Source organism: Actinia tenebrosa, unplaced genomic scaffold, assembly GCF_029948245.1.
Source record: "Actinia tenebrosa isolate PJP-AT-01 unplaced genomic scaffold, QUT_ActTen_1.0 PGA_scaffold1__47_contigs__length_23844297, whole genome shotgun sequence".
In the NCBI taxonomy this organism is placed as follows: Eukaryota; Metazoa; Cnidaria; class Anthozoa; order Actiniaria; family Actiniidae; genus Actinia; species Actinia tenebrosa.
The window spans coordinates 11,432,592-11,443,229 of record NW_028292578.1 but is presented as its reverse complement, the minus strand read 5'-3'; the positions used below and the strand labels follow the sequence as shown (position 1 = coordinate 11,443,229).

General features: G+C 38.3%; 2 protein-coding genes and 1 non-coding gene across 4 annotated transcripts; 2 read left to right on the top strand and 1 right to left on the bottom strand.

Moving 5' to 3' along the window:
• Nucleotides 1–694: 694 nt before the first annotated feature.
• On the top strand, nt 695–1,504 carry LOC148909858 (uncharacterized). Its single transcript, XM_089032181.1, has 2 exons — nt 695–1,060; nt 1,260–1,504. Exons 1-2 carry the CDS (start codon nt 695–697, stop codon nt 1,437–1,439), a joined length of 546 nt encoding a protein of 181 aa, XP_088888307.1. The 3' UTR covers nt 1,440–1,504.
• Nucleotides 1,505–2,344: 840 nt separating this feature from the next.
• LOC116298596 (tumor susceptibility gene 101 protein) lies at nt 2,345–9,316 on the top strand. 2 transcript variants are annotated; one of them, XM_031707115.2, is made up of 10 exons: nt 2,345–2,513; nt 3,212–3,296; nt 3,606–3,671; nt 4,106–4,269; nt 4,800–5,028; nt 5,789–6,063; nt 6,753–6,845; nt 7,402–7,538; nt 7,998–8,100; nt 8,434–9,316. In XM_031707115.2, the coding sequence occupies exons 1-10, from the start codon at nt 2,475–2,477 to the stop codon at nt 8,527–8,529; spliced, it is 1,287 nt and encodes a 428-aa protein (XP_031562975.1). In that variant the 5' UTR covers nt 2,345–2,474; the 3' UTR covers nt 8,530–9,316. The 2 variants fall into 2 exon arrangements, with proteins under 2 accessions (XP_031562975.1, XP_031562973.1); XM_031707113.2 differs by having other exon boundaries at nt 5,786–6,063.
• A 269-nt stretch (nt 9,317–9,585) lies between these two features.
• Nucleotides 9,586–9,655, bottom strand: Trnav-uac (transfer RNA valine (anticodon UAC)). The gene has a single exon. It is a non-coding gene; the product is annotated as a tRNA-Val (tRNA).
• Between the last annotated feature and the right edge of the window lie 983 nt (nt 9,656–10,638).

The window sequence follows — 10,638 nt, the reverse complement described above, 5'->3', positions numbered from 1 at the left end:
TAAGAAGAGACATACTTGAGCATAAAGGATTCAACTTTTCTGGAAGTTTTACTACAGATTGTCAAGAAATGTCCACCCCAGTAAGTCTAAAGTCACTCATTTCTATGATCCTGAGTGGTTTGGTACTGAACTACCATCCAACTGGTTGTCATTCCTGCGTGACCCGTTAAACAAACAAGAGTTGTTTCAGTTCCTATCGTTGAAGGTTGCTGGACATAACTGGCCAGAAACGAAGAGAATCCACGTTACATCAGGTAACATGCAACACATATGTCAGCTATGATACTCAAACGAAATATGCTGTATGTGTAATACAACAAAGGAAATTAACTAACAAATCTTTCGGCTAAGCGACCCCCCTCAGTTTTCTTACTAAGACATATTGAAAAGTGGTAACAATCATGCTAATGTGTATAACCTATGTTGGAATCACACAAAAAATTTTAACTACCGAAATGATTTTTCTCCAGGTACTTCTGTGATTTCCATTGGCTCTGTAACCGCTATGACAGATTGTACTCACGAGGAGGCAGATACGAGGGTTGTGGTCCATATCCTTCACGCCATCCAAGTTGAAGAGGTGAAAACTGTCCTCGTCCGAACCGTGGATACCGATGTCCTACTCATCTTGGTGGGAAAATTTCATGACCTGAGAGAAATCCAGCCGGAACTTGATCTGTGGCTTGCCTTTGGTATGGGTCGAAACTTTCGCTTCGTCAGCATCAACTCTATTTGTGCTGTACTTGGTAAACCACGATCTACTTCCCTGCCTGTATTCCACGCATTAACTGGATGCGATACCACCTCCTGCTTCTTTGGGAAAGGGAAGAAGTCAGCCTGGCAGGCATGGGAGATATTTCCAGAAGTCACGCCCACATTCGAAATGCTTGCCAAAACGCCATTTATGCAGCTTACGGCAGACTCGCCCCTCTTCAAACAGATCGAGAGATACACGGTAATCCTGTACGATAAGCTCAGTCCCTTATCCGACATCAACCTAACCCGGATGGAGCTATTCTGCAAGAACAGCAGAGCAATGGACAAGCTCCCGCCTACACAGGTAAATATTACTTTTTTCTTTATCACAATTTGTCTCCAATTCACTTATGAGAGGAAGAGTCAGGGGGCCAGGACGCTAACAGGACACATACTCACAATGACAAGTTTGAACTAACCCGCTGCACCCTCTTTCCATGAAACTAGGATCAATCCCTTTTTTAAATAATCCTTAATAACATCGACACTGTTGTTATTTGCAGGCCATGTCCTTTTGCAGCATGTCCGGCGCACCGTTTACCAGGCCGGTATCTGGACAGTTAGCAATCAGCCACAGCCACCTGTGCCATCACCAGGGCAGTTCTCGTGGTTTGAAGTTGATTGCAAATGGGTTCCGAAATGGATCACTATTCCCGAAGTATCCAAGGCTTGCAGTGAACTGATTAAGTGCTCTTGCAAACGTGCCTGTACAAGATGCAAGTGTGCCAAGGCTTCCTTGGGATGTACCCCCCTTTGTAGATGCCAATGCTAACAAAGTAATTGCATCAAGCTTAAGGTACAATCTGAAGAGTTTCAGCGATCGAACATTGTTTCCGTTATGTAGCCCTAACTTAATTCAAATAATATAGTTATCTCTTGGCGTTTCTATTAGCGCTATTTAAAAGTACATTTGTTTCGCGAACATATATCGATCTAACAGCAGTAATTTAGGTTCAAAATGCGAATTTGAGAAAGGGAACGTGAATTGCAATAAGCTTTGGCGAGAAGGGACTGGGAACTAGTATATATTCAAAAGCCTTATGTAATGTATATGCGAAGAAATATCCAAAAGCCTTATGTAATGTATATGCGAAGAAATGAGTAAGCATAATAGTTTCAGTCAATTAATGTCACTACTGCATTTCTTGTGAGCTGTTTTACTTGAAAACTGCAAACCACCACAGGTAGCCCAATTCGTAATTAAGATCAATTTAAAAAACCCCTTAATCCCCCTTAATTGTGAGAATTGCGTTGGGCTCCCCCTCTAACATTATTTAGTGGATCCTAAGGAACATCTCTGCCAAATTTGGCGCTTTTGTCACTTCTGTCACGATGGGACCTATATTTTGCCATAAGAGACCTGACTATTTGTAGACTCTATGATTGCACGAATGAAGGCTAGTCAATCATTCTACAATAATGCATGGATATTTTTGACATAAAAACAAAAAAATACATTGATTTGTCATATTTTGTAGTTTCGGTGCTCTTAAAGGTCATGTGAGATGGCCCACGCACAATAAAAATATCGGTCAGCAGATCTTAATAATAATGATGTCATTGACTCCGATGTGCCCTGGGGAGTAGTCCGCCATCTTGGTTTGATTTTACTTCTGGTTGACAAAAAATATTTTCACGAAAACAAACTACGAATGTAAAAGATCATTTATATTAGATAAACCCAATGGTAATACTGTGTTAAAGATAAAGGAATCAAGATGAGCTGGGAGCCATTTTTAAGGGATAAACTGCGAATGGTAGGTTAAAATACACTAATATTTATGAACGTTATTCATGAGATGTTCTAGTTCTCCGAAATTTGTATTAATTTATGAACGATAAGCTGAAATCTTGAAGATTTCTTTGAATCGAGCGTTCGATTTGATGCAGAATTTCGGTTTTTAAGTCTCGCTTGTCGTGTTAGATATGCTTAACTCGAGTTTAGGGTACCAGTTAATCAGTTTACATGTCCCCTGGGGATGCAGATAGGTTCTACTGTATAAACCTGTAGAAACATACATTTGTAGAAACATCCAACGTTTTGGTTATATAATTATGGCTTACAAGATGACCATTAATGTCAGCTGTCTAAATAAATGTCGAATTCTGAGCTGTCCTTTATGTAAAATATACCAGAGACTGTTGTTTTATGTTGTTCAATGTAATTGCAGGTTTGTAATCATTCTCAAGAGAATGAAATAGCAAAAGACACGGCGGCCATGTTGGATGGTACAACAAAGGAGACTGATGACAAATCTTTTCTAAATTCATTCAACATGGCAGCTCTGAAAACTATCCATAATTGGATTTGATGGTATTCTATTGCCCTTTAACCTGTCATGTCTTTTGTCTCAATTCGATCGGTGCATAACAATGAAAACAGTTGTAATATCTTTTTTTTATGAAGAAAGATTAAAATAAAATTTTAAATAAGTTTAAAATATCTTTTTTGCAGTACCCACATCAAGAGATGTGTAAAAGGCAGATCCTTGCAGCAATGGCAGTGTACAAAGACCTACGACCATCAACAGAAAAATTTGGTAAAGCCACACACATTGTAGCTTTCTATATGTTTGATATCGACAAGACATATATAAGACCTCTTGATACCCTGGGCATACATAATGTTTTCCCATTCCAGACCACGTGGTCATTCTCTAGAATTATGCCATTCCTATGTTTAACATTTGCACATGAAAAGCTTGAATATTTTTGAATCTAACAAATCACTGAAATCATAGAATGTGCATTTGAATTGACTCTTACATGGAATTCCATGCTGCTCTATGTAAGTCTGAATTATTGAATAAAAATTAACCATGTTATATTTTGGTGTTAATTCCTCTTAGTTCACAATGATGGTAGACAAACTGATTTATTCATTCTTGAGGGAACAATTCCAGTTAACTTTAGGAGTAAGTGCTGTTATACATGTTATTAAGATTAACAATGTCCATATTTTCTAAAACCTTTTATTATAATATTGTGAAAGTCATAATTCTCAATTTCTGATTGTTTGGTTGTGGTTGTTGCGAACTCTATGAGAGCACAGTTACGCGGTAGACACTTGTTATTCACAACCAAAATGATGTCTATTCTGTATTTTTTTATTTTTGTAATTTGTATTTTTCAAAGGAATGAAAACTTGCTTGCCAGTTTAGTGTAAAATTATAAAACACTTAACAGATTGGTAGATATTTAAGAAGTGTTGAGTTCAAGTACTCTGCTACTTGTACATGCCATGCTTCTTCAAACACAGTTTATCAGTTTTTATGGCACACAGCTTCCCCATATGTTTTTTAATGAAATCTCAAAAAAAAAACCATGATGATTGGTTTCTGTTATATAGGTAACATCTACAATATTCCAGTGTGTATATTTCTTCAAGAGACACACCCATTCATTCCACCTATGGTATTTGTCCGTCCAACGACTGGAATGGCGATAAAAGTGTCCAAACATGTTGATAACTCAGGAAAAGTCTTTCTGCCATATTTGGCAGAATGGACTCATGTAAGTGCTCTTTTTTTTCTTAACTTATGTTAAGCTTTTATTTATTTATTTAAATCAATATTTAAGTACAGGCACATCTAGTTTAGCAAGGCTAGTTTAAATAGAGTCTCTAGCATATCTTGTCACAATACTAACCCCATTTTGACGTTAACACTCATTTATTATTAACGGCGTTTGCATTGCTACGCGGCCACCCCAGACAAAAATCGCGACATGCACTTTGCAATAGACTGCCGTCAATCAAACATGTTGACCCCACTTACACGCGTGTGTGATTCAAAAGGCGCCAAAACTTCAGTCAATTGTTTACAAATTAGTATTATGAGCCACACTCGTAGGGCCTATCCGGACCGATCCAAACGCGTGTAAATGACATCAACTTGTTCGATTGACGGCAGTCTATTGCAAAGTGCATGTTGCGATTTTTATCTGGGGTGGCCGTGTAGCAATGCAAACGCTGGTAAAGCCATGTTTTTACTTTGAAGGCAATCAATATCATTGCTGATGACCTTCATTGTTTTGTTTTCCAGCCAGGATCAGATTTAACATCTCTTATTCAAATATTATGCTGCATATTTGCTGAAGAACCGCCAGTATATTCAAGACCAGTAGGTTATCACCCACAACAACAACAACAACAACAACAACGGACAGATTATCGTCAACAGTTTGGAATGGGATATTCCCTTTCAAATACCCCACCCTACCCACCTGGAAACAGTCCCCGTATGCCGTCACCTATGTCAATGCCAATGCCAGGTAATTGTATATTAAACACGGCTGAGTTTTTAAACCTTTGTTGTGTTACTGTACCTAATATCCATATTCCATATTAGAGATTATCCGCAATCCATAAATAACATGATAATACTGAAGGGAGTATTAAAGTAGGTCTCCCCAATTAGTAAGGTATTTGTGCCTAGCCATAAGACTCTGAGATGTTAAAAAATCATCAACATCATCTATAATCATCATCAATATTCAGTTGCATCATCATTATCAATGTTTGGTTATTGGTACTGTGTCATCATCATCATCATCACCATCCTCATCACCATCATCATCACCATCATCATCATCATTATCATCATAATCATCACCATCATCATCATCATCACCATCATCACCATCATCACTAACACCATCATCATCATCACCATCGTCACTAACACCATCATCATCATCACCATCATCACTAACACCATCATCATCACCATCTTCATCATCATCATCTTCATCCTCATCATCACCATCACCATCCTCATTACCAGCATTACCAGCATCATCACCATCCTAATCACCATCATCATCACTTCACATGATCGAGGTCAAACAAAGGGCTCAACTTGGCTTAAAAAACCTCACGAAAAATGCAAATAAAAAACTTATTTCTTGTCATAAACCCAGCATATGTGAAAGTGACTCAAGTCACTGAAGGAAATTTGCATTCTCTGAGGAATTTACCAAAAACTTCATTTTTAAAATGTCACGAATTTTGCCTTCAATTCTTGTGTAGCAGATGCTGGACAAAGACCAAGCTACCAAACACCTTACCCACCAACCTCCTCCAACAGTAGTTCATTCTCTGTACCAACAATGCCTTACCCATCCCCTGGTGGGGGCTATCCCCCTGTGTCTCAGTCTACCCCTTCAAGCACATCCTCTCAAAGGACAAGTCAAAATCTTCTGCAAACTCAGAGTAGTATCTCTGAAGATCAAATCAAACGTTCCTTGATCTCTGCTGTTGAAGACAAGCTTAGGAGAAGTTTGAAAGCTACTATTGAACAAGCACAGGTAGGGAGCTGATTTTGTTTTGTTTATTAATTGATCAAAAAGCAAAGTATAAGTAAATTCTCCCTACACGCTGTCTTATTCAAACTGACCAATGAGCGTGCGCGATAGTTTAAACAGTTGCAATACTTGCGCACGCTAAAATGACGATAGCGTGTTTTGATACTCTCATCAAACATGGTTTTCGACCAATCATAGTGTGCGTCGTATCCCAATTATTTCATAATAATTTATCAAACTCTATGTAGTAACAATTGCTTGAGGGAAGGTGTAAGTTTGCATGTAATATTTATTTACAGTTATTATCTATAACCCTCTTTACTTTGGGTGCAATGTTTTTCCATTTCAGACCGTGTGTCATCCCCTTGAGTGTTATTTCTTTGTTTAATGGTTGTGCATGAGAAGACACATTAATATGGATACAACTCAAACAAAGAATCTTATTTCATAGAGAATTACACATGGTCTGAAATGAGAAAACATCGGCTTTTTACACCAAAAGGTGCGCAAGCACTATAGGACATACAGGATTATGTGAATTACCATCACTGCAATATAGTTTTGGAGGAGTTCAATCAAAATGTTTCCATGTCATGGAAAAAAACAGAGTTTCAAATGTGCCAAAACCTACTTTGTCACTAGGACGATTCTTGCATGCTATTGGAAATGACAGTTATGTTCTTATTTTATAGATTGAATTAGATGAACTGGACAGAACTCAACAACAGTTGAAGCAAGGCAGTAATAAACTAGAAGATATGATAAGAAGTCTAGAAAAGGAACAGGTACAGCTGTACTCTGTATTCATTTACCACTTAAAATGAAATTATTAGACTTGTGGATGACAGATTACCAAGGGAGAGACTGAATAACATGTGACTTAAGTGTGTGTTCTCTAGCTCCCTTGCCAAGGTTATTTTCCTCCAGGTTCTCAGGTTTCCCTGCCTCTAAGAATCAACTTGTGAGTTGAGAGTTGTGTTTGTGTGTTGTAAACAGTGAATGAAGTGCCCGGGGGGGGGGGGGGGGGGGGGTACTCCCATATATGGACTATACAGGGATGATCCACTAAACAGGGTATGGTTTTTCGAGCTCCTTATCATAAACAGGGTATGCAATTTCACTCAAGTTCCAAGTTCTTCCTGAGTTTCCTGTCATATTCAGGGTTTCTACTTTCGTATTGACCAAAACTGGTTATTATGGTTGTAAAAAAAAAGTTACACCCCTACCCAAATTCTGGCGGAGTACCCACCCCCCTCCCCTCGGATGAAGTGGTAGTATGTGTGAGTTGAACATAGGGAAGAGAAAGTTGTAAAATCTGTTATATTTTTCTGTTATATTCAGTCTGATGTAGAAAACAACATTAAAGTTTTGACTCAGAAGAATGAAGAAATATCTGGCGTTATTTCCAAGCTTGAAGGAGAATCAGAAAACTTGAATATTGATGATGCTGTAGTAACAACAGCTCCACTCTATAATCAGTATGTGTACAAGGTCTTTTCTTGGCCTTTCAATTCTTTACAGAAATTAGTCATAAAATTTAGGATAGACTCGTGCAATGCTTGTGATGGCTGTGTTTGTGACTAGCCACATGAATGTGGATGTTGAAGTTGGTGACGAAGTTGGTGCTGATGATGTTGGTGGTAATGATGATGTTAATGACGATGGTCGTGGCAGTGATGATGATGATGATGAAATTGGTGGTGATTGTGATGGTGCTGATGATAATGGTGATGTCAGTGATATTGATGATGATGGTGGAGTTGATGATGGTGGAGATGATGGGTGAGATGATGATGGATGTGGTGATGATGGTGAAGATCTGGATGATAATGATGATGATGATGCAACTGAATATTGATGATGAATATGATTATGTTAATGATATGTTATACATATTGTAAATCATGATCTACATGCACTCTCTACTCTACTTTTAGGATACTTAGCTTATTTGCAGAGGAAAATGCAGTGGAGGATACGATTTACTATTTGAGTGAATCCCTCAGGAAAGAAGCAATAAGTTCAGAGGTTTTTCTTAAAGTAAGTAATGTGATAATGTAATAATGATGTAGTAGTATTGCTTTTGATGATGATAGTAATGTTGATGGTGTGGTGGTGGTGGTATTGTCAATGGAGGTAGTGATAATGACAAGGCCAGATCAAGCCAAAATTTTAGGGGGGGGGGCTAATTGAGTTTCTTCCTCAACACAACGGAAAACAATAAAAAAGCATTTAATTGTTCAGGTTTTTTTTAATGCTAGGGGGGGGGGGGGACTTCAGCTTCCCTTTGCCTCCCCCTGGATCCGCCCTTGAATGATGAAGGATATTACTTTCCAGTTTTCAATTAACCCTTGTTTGTTTCCTACCTTGTAGCAAGTCCGAACTCTCTCTCGCAAGCAGTTCATGCTCAGGGCATTGCTGCACAAGGCAAGGAAGACTGCAGGACTCAGTGATTTGGCAGTTTCATAAACACAGCTGCTGTAGCCATCGCTGTAGCCAACTTGTTACTGGGATGCCTGTGGGGACTTTTTCCTCAATAGACCACCAACCACAGGTATCCCAGTAAATGCCCATAAGGCGTCTTGTAAAATAATTTAGCCCCTCTAGACTAATTCATAGTGAATAGAATTCTATTCCATTTGCAGCACAGTAGTTACACCAAAAATATAAAGATAACATCACCTATCTATAAGCCTGCATGAAGCCCAACCTTATTATAACTCTGGCTTGAGAGTTGAAGTTAAGTTAACCAGAGTTTGGGTTGGTCAGTACACTGGCTAAAGTGATATTTGAAGGATAAATAAAAGATTCATTTTTGTTCAAATTTTACTGGGAAGAGAACTACTATACACTTGGTAGCTCTGTCTAAAATGACGGGAAAAACATGTTGTTACTTCGTATTTGTTGTTTGGCTTCGCACAAAAGACCTACTTAGCTTGGGTGTAATGTTTTCCCATTTCAGACCACATGTCATTCCCTAGAGTATTATTTCTTTGTTTAATGTTTGCAAATGAGAAGACACATGAATATAGATACAACTCAAACAAAGAATCTTATTCTCAAGGGAATGACACGTGGTCTGAAATAGGAAAACATTATGCCGTAACCGATGAGGTCTGTTTCACATTTCTCAAATTCAACTTGACCTATAGTAGATAGTAAAATATAAAAAATATAGTCAATTCTGATGGTTGTTTTATTGTGTTTATGTACATTATTAGACTTCATTAAAAATAACAAATTCATCGCTTAATAACTTAGTCATCTTGATCCGATATCGTTCCCACCCTCTCACAAAGGAGTAGGAGTGGGGACATGGGGTGCTACATACCAAAAATACGAATTAAAGAAACGAGAATCTGAAAATAAAAATTACAAAAATAAAATAAAAACACCTGGATCCGCACATCTCAAAGGTGCCGTGAAATCGCACAAAATAAATTAAAAACGTTATCTGAAGAACGGCACGTAAAATGATCCGCTTACTTGTTGTATAGGTATATCGAAGCAAAAACGTTTGATTAATGGTTCCTCTGGGGCTCGAACCCAGGACCTGCGTGTAAAGCAGACGTGATAACCGCTACACTAAGAAACCACCGTATAAGTATAGTCGGAGTGCATGTGATCTCAAACCGCAATGTTTGTTGGCAATAGCAAAGTATAATAAGCTTCTCTTGTTAAATCAACCAACATGGCAGCTGTTTCATTGTTATATATATCTCAAGGGATTTTGAGTCACGGTATGCACCGGCCACACAAACAATTAGTCGGAATGAACTAAATCCACTTGAGCGTAATGTTTGGCCATTTAAGACCACGCATCATTCTCTTAAGAATAAGATTCTTTGTTTAAGTTGTGCCCATATTCATGTGCCTTCGATTCTCGTGCGTAATCGTTAAACAAAGAAAATAATACTGTAGGGAATGACACGCGTGGTCTGAAATAGAAAAACAGTGGTTAGATAACGTCTCGCGTGGAATTTTTACTCAGCTGCTCATCGAAAGTTGTTGGAGATTCGTGAGATTCATTCAGCTGATTGATACCAAGCAATAGGACGTTTGCATGATGGCGTCATTTGACTCCCATTACCAAGATGCTTTGCGAATTTTCTTTCTTATTTAAATTTGTATTCCCTCATGAGAATAGTAAGACAATTGGTGCTAATTAACTGAACAAAAGAAAGCGTGCAAGGGAGTCTGATAGTAGAGGTCAATGACGCCATCGTGCAAACGTCCTATAGAATGCTCTCTGGTTGATAGCAGTGCTCGCCTAGTAGGTTGGGAATGACTTTTGAGATTCATTCAGCTGATGACTGATACCAAGAAATCGAATGCTCTAGATCTCTGCTGCGAGTTATAAAACATGACGTTCAATTTACATCGCTGAAGACCCGTAATGGGGTATAGGAAATTCATTCAGCTGATTGAATAATCTTGAATTTCCTAATGTGAAATCTTCTCAAATATTGAAGTACTTCTCTCTATTGGTAAAGGTTATGGAATATTTGCCACGTTACACGAGGCTTGTTTGTCAGACGGTGTGTGGCTCTTGGCTTTCTTGTTCATCTTCAAACTAAG